General features: G+C 39.4%; 1 protein-coding gene across 5 annotated transcripts in view; it reads left to right on the forward strand.

The window, feature by feature from the left end:
* The window catches only part of COL15A1 (collagen type XV alpha 1 chain), a 127,404-nt gene that overhangs the window by 38,893 nt on the left and 69,265 nt on the right, over positions 1-19,246 (forward strand). For 3 of the 5 annotated variants that reach the window (XM_040548699.1, XM_040548701.1, XM_040548702.1), the window contains exons 3-9: positions 195-742; positions 2,436-2,510; positions 2,951-3,046; positions 8,451-8,577; positions 9,437-9,552; positions 12,479-12,610; positions 16,411-16,473. In XM_040548699.1, coding sequence (XP_040404633.1) covers positions 195-742; positions 2,436-2,510; positions 2,951-3,046; positions 8,451-8,577; positions 9,437-9,552; positions 12,479-12,610; positions 16,411-16,473 — 1,157 coding nt within the window. The remainder of the gene's footprint in view (positions 1-194; positions 743-2,435; positions 2,511-2,950; positions 3,047-8,450; positions 8,578-9,436; positions 9,553-12,478; positions 12,611-16,410; positions 16,474-19,246) is intronic. The other 2 variants (XM_040548700.1, XM_040548703.1) reach the window with 1 other exon arrangement.

A 19,246-nucleotide genomic window follows, 5' to 3' on the forward strand; every position in this document is an offset into this window, starting at 1 on the left:
GGTGCATACACGTAGCTAAAGCTAGATGCGTTTAAGAACTAACTGAACTGGGGCCTAAAGTAGTAGTGGTATGTTACTGGTATTTTAAAACAGCATTTCAGGTTTTAAGGTTTTTATTAAATGATTTGAATTAAATGGGCTGTGCACTTCAAGAATAATAACGTTTGTTTGTTTGTTTCTCTCATACTTTACAGAACGAGGCTCAAAAGGAAGTCTTGATCTCACAGAGTTAATAGGAGTTCCACTCCCTCCTTCTGTCTACTTTGTCACCGGCTACGGAGGGTTTCCAGCATACAGCTTTGGTATAGATGCCAACATTGGTCGATTGACAAGTGCTATAATACCACTGTCTTTCTATAGAGATTTTGCTATCGTAGTTACAGTGAAACCAAACAGCGATCGTGGAGGAGTGCTATTTGCAATAACAGATGCCTTCCAGAAAACAATTTACTTGGGAATGAGACTTTCACCAGTTGATGACAGCACTCAGAGAATAATTATGTACTACACAGAGCCTGGTTCCCGTATCTCCCAAGAGGCTGCTTCATTTAAAGTGCCAGTGATGACTAACAGGTGGAATAGGTTTACAGTGACTGTTCAGGGAAATTATATTGCTTTGTTCATGGACTGTGAAGAATATCAGAGAGTTCCGTTTCAGAGGTCAGCTGGAGCCTTGGTATTTGATTCTGACTCTGGGATATTTGTTGGTAATGCAGGAGCCACGGGACTGGAAAAGTTCACAGTGAGTATGATGTGATAAATATACATCTCAGTATTGTATACCTGTACACTTTAACCAAGAGATTCTGCTTACAGTGGTTATATCATGGTTACAATGTATAGAGCTTATATTTTCCATACCCAGCTAATGCAGATATATAAACTCTGACTTAAAATGCTCCTAGAATGTCAGAAATTTATAAATGATCCAGATATTGAGCTCAATGCTAGGTTTTTGTACTAGGAATTTCACAGTAAATGTATCACATTTATATGGCCTTTTTCTGAAAGTCAGATTTCAGCGTATCCATTTGTCTAATTTATAAGAATATACCTTAGTACAATTCAGCATTTTAAACTCTTATTAGCTTGGCATGTTCATTCCACACCAAACATCAAGAAGAGAGTGATCTTATCAAAGTATAGCTGGAAAATAAAGCTGTTTCTACGATTTATATATTACTTGAAGCTTATCAGGTGCTCTAGAAAAATGGAATGGACCTAATACACTACCACAAGGTCATTATGCAAGAGATTAACTCATTACCAAACTAAAATGGAAACATCACACCTTTTCGATCTTGTTTATGTACTTCTCCAGTACTTAAAACTTGTACAGTAGTTTGTGAGAATAATATCTCTTCCCATAAATTAGCAGAGCAGCAGCACAAAACTGAATAGATCCTTTGCTTCAGAAAACCAGGATGTTCTTTCCAAAGTTCAAATGGCAGATTGTGAGCTCCATCAGGTAAACAGCAAGGATAATGTGCTTGTATCATTTATCTGACTAGTCTAAGCACTTAGAAATTACAGGGATGTATTGATAAGCAGCAAATAAGTGGCAGAAAAGGATATGTAGGAAAACTGCCTGCTGGTGTTACCTTTCTATAGACAGTTAGATTGACTGGACTATTGAGGCTGCCTGATTAGTAAGCAGGAATGAGAAGCATTCAAGAAAATCAGATTACTTTGATACCCCACCTGGAAAACATATGTGTGATGATCAGTTTCTGAGATTATCACCAATAATTCTGTAAATATGGAGAAAGGAATGCATAGCAGATTACATTCTAAGGCATTTTCCACTGAAACAAGCTGTTCTGTATACTCTATTGAATACATAAATTTCAGACATCCAACTGATTGCTTCAGTACTATGATTTGTGATGTGTTCTGTAGGTCACATGTATGCTCTTTTGTTTTTATACTTCATGCATCATATGTCACAATGATTTTAGGGCAGAACAAATAAATTTTTGATAACCCCTTAAGCAAGAATTCTTTGTCCCGAATAGAAACAATTCACACAAATTAAGCAAATGACTCTCTATGCCGGTTGCTGTTTTGCTCTGGCTCATGAGAATTCATGTGTCCAAGGCTCTGTTTACCAGACACAAAGGACATAACTATAATCAGTTTTATGGAAAGAAAAGGAAATTCTAGGACTGGTGCTTCTAAATAGAAGTGCAAAACAGACATAAACCAAATAATGGAAAAACGAAACATTAAAATTTATTCACATTTTAAAATTGAGTTTATTACCATAAAATTTCAGGCTTTAGGTAATTTCCCAAGCAAGTCATATCAAAGTTGTTTTTTTGTTGTTGTTGTTGTTTTTATTATTATTATTATTAATAGTAACAATAATAATAATAATTTTTCACCTTCATGCATAAAATATTACTTCCTTGTACTGTTTTTATTCTTTCATGTAGGGTTCAATTCAACATCTGATTATCAGATCTGACCCAAGAGCTACTGAAGACCATTGTGAAGATGATGATCCTTATGTGAGTATTCTTACAAACACTTCTTCATCTATCCTCAGTGCCTGTATAAGAGATTTCAAAGTCAGTTGCCACATGATATTTTTATAAAACTAAATACAGTATTTCTTCATGGCAACATACTGCAATTTTTAAAACTCTGTGTGTAGGAATCTCTTATTTTGAGTACACAGTCTCTAAAACTGTAATTTTTCAAAAAGCATTATTTTCTTTTTTCTATAATGTGCTTGAGAAAATGAACTGTGTTTTACAATTTTCTGAAGGGTCGTGTTCATGAAATACCCTAAGTATTGCAATAAGCTAACATCATAATGAGACTGAGGCTTCACCAATTTGGAAAAATAAAGATAAGTCTTTCTACTTTGAAGTTGTTGATTCCTTGGAGAACATACTTTTTTCCTCTTATTTTTAAGAACATGTTATTATCATTGGGTTTTGCACAGGCTTCAGGGGACATCAGTGGCAATGGTAGTATTCAAGAGTATGAAAGCATTCCTGAGACACAAGAAGTCCTTTCACCTTCTCATCTTCCCATAAGGGTAAATTTATTTGATTTATACACTTTACATTTCTCGTTTAATATTCTTTTTTTTCAGATAGCAAGGCCTAGATTCTATTACTACTTTTTAAAATTTCATTTATTTTCTCTGCTTTAGTTTAAACTTCTCTGAGCACTTGTTTTACAACTTAATTGTGTGTTGACCTGGCTTCCTGCTTCTGATACATTTGAAAAAAGATTATTTTATTATCATTTTGCAAATAACTCAAACTCTTTTTCACTTGTCTTATGCTTCTCACAGACTCACAGAATAGCTAAGGCTGAAAGAGACTTCTGAAGATTATCTTGTCCAATCTCTTCTTAAAACAGTCAATGACAGCAAGTTGATCGGTGCCAGTAGGTTTAGAATTTCTTAAAGGATGGAGACTCCACAGCACCTTCTTTACAATGTTCTATCAGCATTACACTAGAACATTTTTTTCTGATGTAGAAATGGAATTTCTTGCATTTCAGTTGTTTCCTTTGCCTCTTGCCCTTTCATTGGCTACCACTGATAAGGGTCTGTCTCTACTTTACTCCCTCCTATCAGGATTGTATATGCATTGATATGACCACTCTGAGCCTTTTCTTCTTGAGGCTCTCTTCTCACTCTCTTATCTTCCCTTCATAAGTCAAATGCTCTAGTCTCACAATGACATCAGCCAGCTCTTTGAGTGGCCTTGGATGAATCCTACCAGACCCCATAGACTTATATGCATCCAGCTGAAGCAGCAAATCTCACACAAGTTCAGCGTTGGCTGGGAGTTTATCATTCCTGCTGTCATGGTCCTCCAGTTCAAGGTTCCAGGGATCCCATAGCCCATCATTAATGTTAAAGGCAAAGGTGAAGAAGGCATTTAAATGGCTCTGCTTTGTCTACATTCCTATTTGTGAGGGACCATCTTCATCAAGTAACAGATCAATGTTATTGCTGGTCTTCCTTTTGCTCTTAACACATTTTAAGAAACTTTTTTTGTTGTCCTCCACAGTAGTGGCCAGCTTCAACTATAATTAAGCTCTGTGAATCAGCTCCCTACAATGGCAAAAAAAGATCTCTGTAGTCCTCCCATGTCACCTGACCTCACTTCCAGTGGCCATACATTTCTTTTCCCACCTAAGCTCTAAAAAAGATCCCTGCTCAACCAAGCCAATCTTCTGCCCCACCTGTTTGACATCTGACATTTTGGAATTGCCGTTCCTGTGCTCCTAAGAGGTGATACTTAAAAAGTGAACAGCACTGAGGGACTGCAAAAGTAGATTCCCAGGGGACCTTAACTAGTTCCTGAGAAGCCTAAAGTCTACTTGCCCTATACCCAGGGTTGAAGTTTTGCTGGCAGTTTTCCTCCTGTCATCAAAGATTTTAAACTCAACTACTTCATGGTCACTATGGCCAAGATATCTGCCAATCACCACTTCACCCATGAGACCGTCTCTTTTAACAAGTAATAAATGGAGGAGGGCTCCTTTCCGAGTCAGCTCTCTTAGTACCTGTACCAAGAAGTTATCATCAATGTACTTTAGGAATTTCCTAAACCTGAAATGTAAAAAGTTCTAAAATATTTTTATAGGGATCCTAAACTATATTCTGGATTGCATATGAATATTTGATATTTTGCATTTGTTCTTGTTTCTTCTTTCAGAGTTAAATACAAAATATACTGAAAGATTTTGCTTTTCTATAATGTTTTATTGTTTAATTTGGTTATTAGAGAAGTGATGTGCACACTGTTATTCAGATACAAACAAACATGGAACCAGACTTGCCTCAGTAACGGCAGACAACAACGTTGCAAAGTAACTGGGAAGGTTCAAACTGAATTTCAAGAAAACTCTCTTCAATAGCATAACAGTGCAGCACTGGAACAGGTCACCCATAGATGATATCAAATCTCTGCCCTTATAAGATTTCAAGACAAATTCATGTCTGAGCTGATCTACTTGCATGAATGGTTGGACTACACGACCTCCAGAGGTTACTCCCAACTAAAATTTCTTCAGTGTGCCCATGCACTCTGTGAATCCGGCCTCAGTGATATGGGCTGGGGAGTGGGGTTGTTATTTCTCCCTGCCTTTTCAGGTTTTCAGCTGGATTCAAACTGGTCAGGATTCAAACTGGATGAAAATAAATAAATAAATAAAATAAATAAAGCACAGAAAATGGATCATGGGCACAAGAGGAGAATAAACTCCATCATGGAAAAATTTACAGTGCAGCTGGTCTTTCCCAAGAGATTCCTAAATCACATATAGAGCTTTATCTTGCTGCTGTGCCTGTGGTGGCAGAGGCTACATTCAAGAAATTCCATTCTTATGTGCTGAACACCATTCTGAATTCAAACGGCAGAGCTGAAAGCCCAGAGAGCCCTGCTGGGACCTTGCACAGGCCTAGAATACACACTTGTTCTCAACAGTATGAATCCTATAGTGATGTTTATTCTAGTTCCTAACAGAGTGAGCAATGCAGTACTTAACATGCTCCTTGGCAATCACGAGTACAGTCTAACACATAGATCTTAGGACACCCCCAGCTGTCTCCCAGAAAATGTGGAGAACATATTTTTCCCAGTTAAGGAACTAAAACAAATGTTGATGGAAGGGTGTGCATAAGAGGAAACAACATGTCATGAAGAAAGAGAATCACAGAATTGTTGAGGTTGGAAGGGGCTTCCGGAGGGCACGTGGTCCAATGCCCTTGTTCAAGCAGGGCCATCATAATCAGTTGCATAGGACCATGTTCAGATGCTTTTTGAGTATCTCTAAAGAGGGATACTCCACAACCTCACTGTGCCAGTGAGGCATCACCTGCACAGTAAAGTAGTGCTTCCTGATGTTCAGAGGGAACCTACTGTGTGTCAGGTTGTGCCCATTGCCTCTTGTCCTGTCTCTGGGCACCACTGAAGAGTCTGGCTCTGTCTTTTTGACAACCTCCCTTCAGGTAATTTATACACGTTGATGAGATCCCCCCGAGCATCTTCTTCCTTAGTCTGAACATTCCCAGTTCTCTCAGTCTCTACTCATACGAGAGATTCTCCTGTCCCTTAATCATCTTCATGGCCCCTCATTGGAATCTTTCTAGTATGTCCATGTCTCTCTTGTACTGTGGGGGAAGGGGGGTGGTGGTGCAGGGGGTGCAGAACTGGACACAGTACTCCAGGTACAGCCCCACCACAGCTGAGTAGAGGGGATCACCTCCTGCAACCTGCTTGCAACATTTTGCCTAGTGCAGCCAAGAATACTGTAAGCTTTCTTAGCCACAAGGACACATTGCTGGCTCATGTGCAATTTGGTGTTCACCAGGACCCCTAGGTCCTTTTCTGCCAAGCTGCTTTCCAGCTGGGTGGACCCCAGCATACGATGGTGCCTGAGGTTGTTCCTCCCAAGGTGCAAGACTTTGTACTCTTCCCAGTTGAACTTCATGAGGTTCTTATCAGTCCATTTCTCCAGCCTGTATCCAGGTCACAAAAATGGGAATCTTGCATGATATCACTACACCACTGATGCATACCACTACAATGCAGGTGTAAACAAGGTACATAGATTGAACTATGGAATATTCCTTTCTAATACAATCTCAAAGGAAGTGACTAAGATCCCTGGGCTTGCTGCACTCAAATCAGAGCTCTCTACTGTTACTGTGAGGGCTTTTTTTCTGAAACTTTTCTGAGGGAGGACTATCTTCAGTATCTGCATAAGGGTGTATGTGTGGATGCTAAAAATCACAGAATGATTGAGGTTGGAAGGAACCTTTGGAGATTGTTGAGTCAAAGTCCCATGGCCAAGCAGCGTCACATAGAGCAGATTTAATATGATCACACCTAGGTGGTTTCAAAAATCTCCACAGAAGGAGATTCCACAGTCTCTCTAGTCAACCTGCTCCAGTGCTCTGCCACCCTCACAGTAAAAAGTTTTTCTTCATATTCAGATGGAACTTCTATGTTTCTGTTTGTGCCTGTTGCTTCTCATCCTGTCACTGGGCACCACTGAAAAGACTCTGGCCCCATCATCTCGACAGCCTCCCTTAAGACATTTTTATATATTGAGAAAATCCCTCTCAGCCTTCTTTTCTCCAGGCTAAACAGGCCAAACTCTCTCATCTTTTCCTCATAAAAGAGATGCTCCTGTTCCCTAATCATCTTCATAGCCCGCTGCAGGACTGTCTCCGGGAGAAACATGTTCTTCTTGTATGGGGAGCCCAGAAATGGACAGAGTACTCCAGATATGGCCTCACCAGGGCTGAGTAGAGGGGGAGGATCACCTCCCTTGACCTGCTGGCAACACTCTTCCGAATGCAGCCCAGGATACTGTTGGCCTTCTTGGCCACAAGGCAGCTTGCTGACTTGCGGTCAGCCTGCTGTCCACCAGGACTCCCAGGTCTCTCTCTGCAGAGCTGCTCTCCAACAGGTCAGCCCCCAGCCTGTAGTGGTGCTTGGGGTTATTCCCCCTGAGGTGCAGGACCCTGCACTTGCCCTTGTTCAACTTCATGTTCATAATTCTTATAATTCTACCAGGCAGGGCATCAGTATTATCTGTCAAATTTACCCTGTTGTGAGTGTACTTATGAGTGTGAGTTTGTTTGTTTGTTTTGTACTATCTTAAAGGTGTTTAGAAAATAAATCTCTATTTTTATTCCACTTCTAGTTTTCTGGTGCAGAAAGTTAGATTTGGGATGGTATGTACTACATATATATATGTTAAAGCATTTCTCTAAAGGAAGCTTTTAATTCTGTGTCCTACTACTGCTTTATTTATCTTCCCAGTAAGAAATATATAACAGAAGTGCTTTATAGACTGTACATTCTGAATGGCATGGATGATTTTCTGCTGTTCATCTGAAGCACTGATTATACTGCATCAGAAGAGGGAAGCCAAAGGACATTGTATTTAAAGAAAAAAAGTTGTTCCTCATTCCTCAAAGTAGCCAAGACCCAGTCTGATTTAAGAGATTTTTAAACACAGAACTCTGTAAAACATTACAAGGATAATGCTGTAAGTTTCTTATAGTTCAGAAAAATTGTAATAAAAGGTTTATTCATCCCTAAAAAGTAATTGCAATATTCCTAAACAGATTGTCAATAGCAAGATATAGGTATAAGAGAAATAAGAGAAGAGTGTTTCATGTGTTTTTGTTGTTGTTGTTGTTGTTGTTTTGTTTGTTTGTTTTTTCTCAAATGGAGTAAATAAAACTGAAATCAAATGAAAGTACTTTTGTCAGTTATAGTGGGAATCAGATCTGGCCCTCAGTGGAAAAGATCTTATTTTCATCTCAAACATAGCCCTAAGCCCTTTTTTCAATATTTCTTAATAACAAGAAGTATCTTGACATTTTTTAATCAATTGATTTCTGCTCTAAAACATATAGTAAGCCTTTTTTTCTAAACCATTCTTTGGGATTTTATGTATTTTAGCTTGAAGATACACCGGCCAAGCCAGTGGAAGCACCCCCAACCATATTGTCTTTTTTGGAAGAAAGCAATCTCTCGGGACATCACAGACCAGAAGAAACCTCTGAAACAGCTAAAATTAAAGAACAAGGCATGATCTCTTTTTTTGTTTGTTTGTTTGTTTGGAGGCGGGGAAGGATGAGTTTTCATTTATGTTATCTAGGTCAGAGTTGGTAGTTTTCTTTTGTATGAAAAACCACTGACATATTTTGGGTGCTGCCAGGAGCTGAAAATTCTATGATTTTGGGGATCCTGTGTGTAGAAAATGATCAGCATGTCAAACATTGAAACTGCAGTCTGTTAGACCACAGTTTCTTAACAACAGCAATGGTAAGTGGTAGCAAATACAGACAACACTCAATGCACCTCTCACTTCACTCCATATAGATGCTTACATCAGTCATTGTTAAACAGGCAGACAGTAGGTTTACCCATCCATAGGGTGGAAGTTTCAGTCACAAAACTAGGGTTTATATTTTAAAATAAATAATATTAATAATTATAAAATTAAAAAGAAAAAGAAGAACAACGACAAAAAAACAAGAAAAAACCTGACCTGGGGAGCTACAGCTGTGATACTCTACAACACTACAGTAATGTAAACTTTCCTTCCCTTTGCCTAACACCTGTAACACCCGTACATTACATATGTGAAAAATAGGCAATGATTAGACATGAGTTTGAGGCAAAGAAAATGCAATACGGTCTTTGTCCTTAAATAACTTTCATTTTATAACTTTATTCTCTCTTCTCTCTTTTCTTTTTTTTTTTATTTCTTTTTATATATTTCAGAGTTATAAAGTGACATTAATTCTTGGAATACTTCTCTGTATTTTGGTCATAATCTAAATAATTTCTTTGTTCAAATTGCAACATGTGCTATGATAGATAACCTCTGAATGAGTGTAATTTTGCTCTGTTTCTCACTATTAAGTGATTATTTTATTTAGATTCTGCTGTCATGGAAACTGGACAAGGCAACAGTCAGTCTACCATTGTCACACAGAAAATCTTAAGAGAAGAAGATGCCTCTGGTTCTAGTGTTTTGCCAACAGCGAGCAGAGAGGTCTGTACAAAGGGTTTGTTATCTGCCTTATCCTTTTTGGCCCAAGGGCAGGTAAACATATATGAACTTTAAGTGCTTTCCTGAGTTGTTTTCTTTGTCTATTACATCTTAGCAGCATAGCAAACCAGAAGTTACTTCTTATGTTCTTGAATGTCCTCTCATGACAACAGACTGAAAAGCACTCTCACTATACAGAAGTTTGGATCTATAAGGATTTCTCACATTGAAATGGGCTTGAGATTTTTGACTGACAAAAAAAAAATAATAATAATATTACTTTGAGTTTTGCACCACTTTCATTTTGCATTAAAGAAAGTGAGAAACAAAGAAAATAATCAACATAAATCCTTACCACAAAAGCCCACAATTTTTGTTTTCTAAAACCAGGCATCTTGGTCTAACTCACAGTAATTACCTTGCAGGTGAAAGCCCTGTTTCCTTTTTCAGAAGCATGACATATAAATAGATTTAAAAGGACACTCTTTGAGTGCTCACCAAGTGCTTCTGTGTGAAGGACCAAATGCAAAGAAACATTTCATTACCATAATGCTTCATTATCAGATGAATTCATTTAGAAAACTGACACTAAAACACACTAAACTCTGGAGGGATCCATGCCTAAATTGTGTATCACTGGCTTTCCTTAGTAGCTGCCAGACTAATCTGAAAATTTATAGTTTATACAAATTATCCCTTTATAAACCCAATCTTACTTAAATGACCATGCAAGATGATCCTACAATCCATGCCTTGAGAATGCAATGATAGGGTTGGTGGCACTGGTTAAGTGTCTGTAATTCCTATTTCTTCAAGACAGCAGTGTATGCTGTCTCCTGCATGTGTGCACACATTGACACCTGGAGATGAAAAATTCATTTAAAAAGTAACTGGTAGCTATACTGGCATTCTTAATAATAATAATAATAATAATAATCCTTTGACTAATAAAATATTAAGACTGAATCTTTTCACCCCTATAAGGCATTCTAAAAGATCAAATTTGAGTCAAGTTGTTAGAGTTGTTTGGGGCACTTGTATTATTCATGTCTCTGTCAAAGGAATTACATGGATAGATGCTGTTTACAGCCATGTCTAGCCTCTTTACAGGCTGCTAGCACATTTTTTTAGAAGTGCTCTAGAAGAGGGGATATCGGGAGAGCTTTCACCTGTCAGAGATGCCTTCTGAAAATCCTGATCAGACTCTTTTGTTGTAAATGTTGAGCAGGAATACTTGACAAGATCCCTCTTGACAGAAAGTGCCTGCATTAAGTGTGCAGTACACTACTGTACTGAGTAGACTAACAAAGATGGAATGGGTTGGAATTTAACTGGCATTTAAATTCTGCCAGGACCAGGAATAACTGTAAAATACATGCAAAGCATTGAGTCTAATCACATTTTCAAAATCAGGTTTTGTCAAATCACTTATAAAATCAGATACTCCTTTTGGGTAGAAATCTGTGGACCTGCCTCCTAGACATGGAAAATAAAAGAAAATGCAAGATACTACCCTGTCTCTAATTTAGGCTTCACACAGTGCTAAGAAAAATGGCAGCCCTTTTAATATCTGTATAGCCCCTTTAATTTCTGTAAATTACTCCAGCCTATATGACTGCAGGTACTAGAAACCCCAAAGAGGATAGCTCTGTGCACCATATGTAGCAAAGTCATCCTCTGTGGTGCGATACTGGACTTCGAAAGATACTGAATGAATTTTTAAGGTAATGCATAATCTGAATTTTGAGTGATTCTGCAAATTTGAACTACATATACCCCTAGTTTGGGGTATATTCCCCTGTGAGATGAAGGGCTCAAGCTACTCAAACACTTGCCCAAATTTTTGGCATATTTCAAAATAATCATATAGCAGTATATTTTTCAATAATTAACATTCCTGATTCCCCAACCATTACAAAGTTTTCTAACCAGAAAACAAATAATGTCCTTTCATTCCTCTTGCCTTTGTGACACTGTCATGACCTAAAGGGTTTCCTAGCCTGTGGGTGTATAGAGATTGCAACAGCGGGTTCACAGGATTCCATAATACAGGACACAGAGGCTCTTTTTTTTTCCTTAGGTTTTCTGTTTTATTGCAGATACCACAAATCACCACTGGCAAGTATACCTATGATTAATAAAGTGAGCATATATGTAGAGAGACAGATGGCAAGCTAGTACAAGTTATTATCAGGAAGTAAATATACAGCAGATTTTAAAGGTATAACAATAATAAACAGTGGGAGCAGCTAGAGGTAGTAGATATGCAATTAGAGGCAGTAAAAAAAACAATAATACAACATCAAATATATATTAGTATTATAGGTTCAAAAAATTATCAATACTATAGCAGCAAATATACTTATGACAGATGATACTCACCAGTACTATGGCAGCAAATATACATGTGAAAATATATATTCATAAGACTACTGGTACCAAATATATGTAACCAATCCAAGAATAGTGATCCAACTGACCTCAAAAATGGTCCAATTCATTGGAACAACCCCAGAAATGGACACAGAAGGGGGACCAACAAAATAACGGACAGAGTCTCACTTCTAAGGTGATTCACATCATGGGGTTTGGAGGATCACAGGTTTAGGAGTCAGCCTGGCATAGCATCATGGAGTTAGAAGTCAGCCCAACGTTCCAGGGAAGCTTCAACCTATTTCCAATAATAGAAAGAGAAGAGTGTGTGCAGCATGAGAAATTTTCAGAGAGAGAAGCTCCATTTGGGGTGAAAATCAGGCCATTTTTATACCATAAAGAAAAGAGAGTGCAGGATACCACCACTTCAAGCAGTCAGTAGATGCTGTTGCTTTCTGGTTTTCTCCTGAGACAGCCAATAGATGATGGTGTTTATTTTCTCAGTTAAACCGCAGGATAATGCAATATATTTATTATATTTAAATTTTTACTTACTCAGGGACAGAAAGGTCAGAATGGAGAGGATGGGCCCACAGGACCTCCAGGAAGGCCAGGAATAGGAGATGTTCAGAAAAAAGACCCAGGATCTCCCGGACCTTCAGCGAAAAATGGCCAACATGATCCACCTGTGAGTATAGTCTGTTGAAAGAATGTGTGTGCTTTAGGAAGGGTATTAGTCATTCATGTGTAAAGGCCTTCTTTTTTTTTTTTTTCCTACTAAGGGAAAAAATGGAGTGCGACAGTGGGACTTCAAAGTAACTAGTGCTTACACTTGTTTTGTTACTATAGTTACTTAGAAAGTAAACCATCTTATTTGCTGTCATAGATATTTTGTTATATGTTGTGAAATGAAACATTATCCTGTATTTTTTATAGTTAGTCTTTTGTCCATGTGCAGTGTGTTCCAGCCTTGCGTATATCTATGCAACTCTACTATTGGAATGAGGGGGCTTCACTCAGCAATAAAATTAGTAAGCACTAAATTGATGTTGGCCACATGAGTTCAGGTCCATTATGTCTAAAATCATTACTTTACTATAAATTTGATACCAGTTACTCTCCAGGAAAAATAATAAAAGGGGAAAAACTTTTGATTTTACAGGTGCGTTTTTATTCATAGTAAGTTTATATAACCCATCTCTAAAATTAGCACAGTACTAAAACTTGAGTGGTAAAGTCCATATTCACATCTGTCCAGATTCCCAAAATAACATTAAGGAAAACAATTCTGATGTTCCTTTGTCTTTCAAACTTTTTTTTCCAATGTCCAAACTGAATTCATATATAGCACCACTTTCTAATAGCGCTGACATAAAAGTCAGTGGGAGTTTTTTCTAGACAGTGATCAAGAGTCCTTAGGAAGAGAATATATGCATGTTACGTATAGGTGAGGTGAACATATATAGAAAGATTATTTGCAATTAATTTGAATGCTGGAGTTTAGAACAGAAAATGGGGAAAAACTATATGTAGTAATACACATATGTTGTCCGATGCATATCACCAGAAAGCAACCTACTTGATAGGAACTGGATGTATTCAGGTAGGTCAAGGCAAAAAGGACTTCAGGACAAGCTGGGAGAAGACTAATGCCAAAGATATGGTTTGGTGTGCTCAGGCAGCAGCTTGCAGTAGCATGTTACAAGTATATTTCATGTTTTTTTTGTTGACTATCACTTTTGTATGAAATTGAAAGTAGAGGACTTCCAAGTGCCCATTTTCCCACAGTCTGAAGGTTGTTGGGGAAGAGGCAAAATTCTAGCCTGAAATTTACCTATTGTAAGTATATTCAGTAACTTCGGAACAAACTTTGGAATGAATTCTTGTCTGTTAGATACATAAATGGCTAAGAGACAGAAAATTTGAAATGGATTTTTCAAAGACAGCTGTCACTATTTGTACTAGTGGGACATTATTACAAGGATGATAATGGGGCTAGAACAGCTCTCCTATGAAGAAAGGCTGAGGGATTTGGGGTTGTTCAGCCTGGAGAAGAGAAGGCTCCAGGGAGACCTTAAAGTGGCCTTACATTACCTAAAATGGAACGACAAGAAAATTGGAGAGGAACTCTTTGTCAGAGAGTGTAGTGATAGGACAAGGGGGAATGGCTTTAAACTAAAAGAGGGGAGATTTAGATTATATATAAGGAAAAAATTCTTCACTCAGAGGGTGGTGAGGCATTGGAGCAGGTTGCCCAGAGAAGCTGTGGATGCCCCATCTCTGGAAGTGTTCAAGACCAGGTTGGATGAGGGCCTGGGCAATCTGATCTAGTAGGTGGCATCCCTGCCCATCACAGGGGGGTTGGAACTGAATGATCTTTAAGGTCCCTTCCAACCCAAGCCATTCTATGGTTCTATGTTTCTATGATAAAGGATGAATAAAAAAATCGTCAGATCGCTATATAGTGGGAAGAGTTGTAATTTACTTCTTAGCAGCTGCTTTGAGTTACAGCCCTCTTAGAAGCAGATATGTTGTTTTCTCTCAAACACAGTCTGGAACCTCTGGAGTTATCACTGAATGTGACTCATAATGGTTTTATGCAGTACCAGCAAGTAAAAACCTGTTCCTGATTAAAGGGAAATTCCAGAATTTTGTTCAGCTGCATTAAGATGTTTTTCAGTATTTATAGCAGAGTGACTTGGAAACTATGTCTGTTACAAAACCAAAACCGAGAATATGTCTGTCATTTAGGCAAGTCAGAATGGGCAATTTCAGAACCACATTTGGACATCTCATCTTTAAGATACCTTCCAACCAAGCCGTTCTATGATTCTACGTTTCATTCTGTGATTCTATGTTCATTCAGAATTGGCTCAATATACAGTATTTTTTGTCCAAGCTTTTCACTGACATGTTTTAGAACTGGCTTTCTCTGTCTATTAAAGGAACCTTGACAAGAGGGTTCCACCATAGTTAGCAGTTGTAATCCAGATTCTTAGAAATTTGTCACTCAATTAAATTTGAAAACAAACATTAAACATTTATTAAATTAGAGTGGTGGCCCTTTCATTTTTTATCCTTTGCTTTCTATAAATTATCAATATACATTTTTAATGGTTTTATGCAGTAACTCTTGTAAGATTGCAGTCTTGTGTTCTCAATGGTTTGTTGTCTGTCTGCAGAGTTAGCCCCTGATCCAACAACAAGATCCAGCCTGGATACGTTTGTCCTTCTGTTACATTAGCATAGGACAGTTCTTGTAGATTCTGGGTAATCTTCAAAGTAGTCAACAGTGCTTGAGCAGCAGCATGGAGCTCAGAGAGTGCCAGCCTAAAAACCTTCAATAACAAGGCTAGCCTGCACTGAACTTTATGCTGCTGTGATGACAGTGACAACCTGCACAGGCTAATGTAATGTACTCTTGACATAACCTGTAAGGATTAGTTTTAAACATGCCTGAAGCTCTAGTGATCCTGTCTCATTTAACATGTCTAAGCCTTAGGGCCTGGGTTTAGATCGCTGAGCTGGGTTTAGATATCCTGACAGTATAAAAGGATAAGTATAAGGATAAGTAAGAGTATAAGGATAAGGAGTATATAAAGCCCATCTGTCTGCAATCCTCTTTCCACCACCATTTTCCTATAGCCTTGTTTTCTTGGAATAAAACCCCAAGGCCTGGGAAGGGAAGGAGCTTCAGGTCTAGAGGATGTAGGGAGCAGGACAAAAGGTTGTAGTGACAGCACACCTGTTCCAACAGTTAGGAATCCTGCCAATAAGAAACTAAGGACTATGATGTCAGGAAAATATTTTTCTTTCTTTCTTACACTTAATTAAGGAATTCATGCCTGAAAACCCCATGTTTTAACAGAAAAGAGCTCCAGGAGGATGGACTAAGTGACAGCAGCTCTCCAGTATCCTGCACAGTGGTCATATTCCTAGAGTGTTCTTTTCAGGCTTTGCTCATCCTGCCACACACACAGCCTGTCAGCCCTTCCAGGAAGTTTTCTGCTTTGATTACAAAGAAGAAATATTGCCCCAGATAGTCTTCATCAAAATCTTCTACAGTATGCCAGAACCCTCGATGGTAGAGAAAGGAGTTGAGGAGCCCATGTGTGGTCTGAGCACTGCTCAGACTATTACTGGATAGAGGGCTGACATGCATGTGGAGTTCAATCCCAACACATCTGTAGTAGCGTTGTCAAAACCTGCTTGCGTAACACCATTATTTTACATATTTATTATTATTTTCATTATGCAATGATTTGATATAGTTTTCTATTAATATGTATTTAAATAATGTTTTGATACAAAACCAAATTCTCAGTAGACAAGAAATACAAATGTTAGAACTTAGTGGTGTTAGCTGGTAGCTGGTGCCACGCAGTATTTCACAGTTTTGTTTCATGAGTAGGTCCAAAATACTTGCCTGTATGTGCTAGGAAGAGGACTATCAAATGCCACCTGCTTTAGATTTACTATCATCCACAGGGTCTTCCAGGTCTTCCTGGGCTTGATGGAGTGGTTGGCCCACCAGGACAGAAGGGAGAAAAGGTAAGTTAAACATCTGTGTTGCCCCTCGCAACACAGTGTTGGCTGACTTCAACAATTTTTTACTGAATCCAGATGTTAATGACTTACTAGAACATATTGGAAAAGAGATACTGAGAAATCAAGGTGGATGCAGTCTCATTTTCTGCAGCATGCGATGTTCAAAATGCAATATGAGTTACTCTATTGCGATTCACAAATAAAAAGCTGGGAAGTCTCTAGGGAGAAAGAAAGAACTCCAGCTCCTAGTCCAGACTGCAGAAACTTCTCTCCATGGTTTGTGTGTATATACTAGGGCCACTGGAATGACTTAAGTTTGAATTCTGTGGTCTGCTCTATGTGCCTTATCCCAAGTCACACAAGGGCAGGTCTACTGACCACTAGCACAGCAACGTTTTTAAACTTCTGCAGCATCCTATGTCTGTCTGAACTCTTGACTGCTGCAGTGTTGCCATTTCAAGCTATGATATCCCAACCCCACACTTGTGGCAGATTCAGCCTTCACTCAGCCTTTGGTGAGATGTTTCAGCATGCTAGCGTGGCAGCAGAGGGTTACTTAGTTTTCCGTTGACTTGCTGCAGTGAATGGCATAATCGAGGATCAAATGAGTTCTACAGCCAACACAAGGGGAAGAGTGGGAAACACAAGTAGAAGCAAGGGATGACAGCACCCAGCAGAGAGATTTTCTTATTCTACTATTGAACCAAAAATCACATACTGCAAAAAATGCCACTCTCAATATGTTTCCCCTTTATACTGCATAACCACTTCAAGAAGGATGTGGAGAACATCGGCTCCGGGGCAGCCATGTTCTGCAGCGGAGCAGGGGATCGCAGTGTGCAGGTGTTTTACTTACACCTTACAGCTTACTCATCAACGACCTGGATGATGGAGCGGAGTTCACGATCAACAAGTTTGCTGATGCCACAAAGCTTGGAGGAGTGGCTGATACCCAAGAGGGCTGTGCTGCAATTCAGAGGGACTTCGACAGGCTGGAGTGTTGGGCCGAGAAGAACCTCATGAAGTTCAACAAGGGCAAGTGCAGGGTCCTGCACCTAGGGAGGAGTAACCCCAAGCACCAGTGCAGGGTGGGGGCTGACCTGTTGGAGAGCAGCTCTGCAGAGAGGGACCTGGGAGTCCTGGTGGACAGCAGGCTGACCGCAAGTCAGCAAGCTGCCTTGTGGCCAAGAAGGCCAACAGTATCCTGGGCTGCATTCGGAAGAGTGCTGCCAGCAGGTCAAGGGAGGTGATCCTCCCCCCCTACTCAGCCCTGGTGAGGCCACACCTGGAGTCTTGTCTCCATTTCTGGGCTCTCCAGTACAAGAGGGACATAGAACTACTGGAGTGAGTACAGAGGAGGGCTACAAAGATGATTAGAGTACTGGAGCACCTGTTGTACATGGACAGGCTGAGAGAACTGGGCCTGTTTAGCCTGGAAAAGAGAAGACTGAGGGGAGACCTCATCAATGCATACAAATATCTGAGGGGAGGGTGCTGAGAGGATGGAGCCGGTCTCTTTTCAATTGTGCCCAGCAACAGGACAAGAGGCAACAGGCACAAACTGAAGCACAGGAAGTTCCACCTGAATATGAGGGGGCACTTCTTTCCTGTGAGGGTGACAGAATACTGTAACAGTTTGCCCATAGAGGTTGTGGAGTCTCCTTCTCTGGAGATATTCAAAACCCATCTGGATGCCACTGTGCTCAATGTCCTCGAGGTGATCCTGCTCATCACGGGGGGTGGACTAGATGATCTTCAGAGGTCTCTTCCAACCTCAGCAATTTGTGATTCTGACAGAGACAGTGCAGCAGAGATCTGCAGAGATGATCAGGGGCTTTGAGCATGTGACTGGTGAGGACAAGATGAAGGAGCTCAAACTGTTTATTCTGGTAAAAAGAAGACAAAGGTGTGATCTAAGAGCTGCCTACAATTCTTTGAAGGGCAGTTGTAAAGCTGATGAAGCCAAATGGTTCCTCATAGCACCAGAGGGTGCAACAAGTGACAATGGCCCAAAAACTGCATCTTGAGAGGTTCAGGCTAAACCTTAGGAGAAACTGGTTCACTAGGAGATTGGTGCAGAATTGTGGCAAGCTGCCCAGAGAGGATGCAGAAACTCTCCATTGTTGGAGGTTTTCAAGACCAGGATGGACAGAGCCATCACGGACCTGATGTATAGGTGGTGATGTTTCCAGTTCAAGGGGGACACTGGATTAGATGGCCTTCAGAGGTCCTGTATAACCCTTTTTCTGTGATTCTAAGTCTCACATTTTTTTAGTGGCTACGGGAAAAATTAATCCTTCAGTGACCATCTACACTTAGGTTTCAGCACAAAAGCTTGAAAGTAGACTCCTAAGTGAACCTTGAAATTTCACATACTACAAGGGAAATTAAAAACATCCAAAACAGACAGAATATTGACATATTTATTTTTTAAATTGAAAGATTTTTTAATATCAATCTGGAGAATGTAGGGTCTGACTTGTGATTTCAAAAGACTGATGCTGGTAGAACTACAGAACACATGGGATTTAGCAGCTATCCAGAAAATAAAGAATGAATCTTATAAAGCAGGCAGCCACACCTTGTCTCTATTGTAAACAGTGGCTTGAGTTTTATGTAAAGGATTTTAAGAAGAGAATAAATTCTACCTGAAGCAAACTGGACCTGACTTTCAGATTATAGGAAACAGAATTATCTGAAAGAGAAAAATAATTTTCCAACAGGGTATAATACTCAAAAAAATGGCAAAAAAGTCAACTGTTTTGCCTCACTGAGA

This window comes from Cygnus olor, chromosome 2, assembly GCF_009769625.2.
Source record: "Cygnus olor isolate bCygOlo1 chromosome 2, bCygOlo1.pri.v2, whole genome shotgun sequence".
NCBI classification, from domain to species: domain Eukaryota; kingdom Metazoa; phylum Chordata; class Aves; order Anseriformes; family Anatidae; genus Cygnus; species Cygnus olor.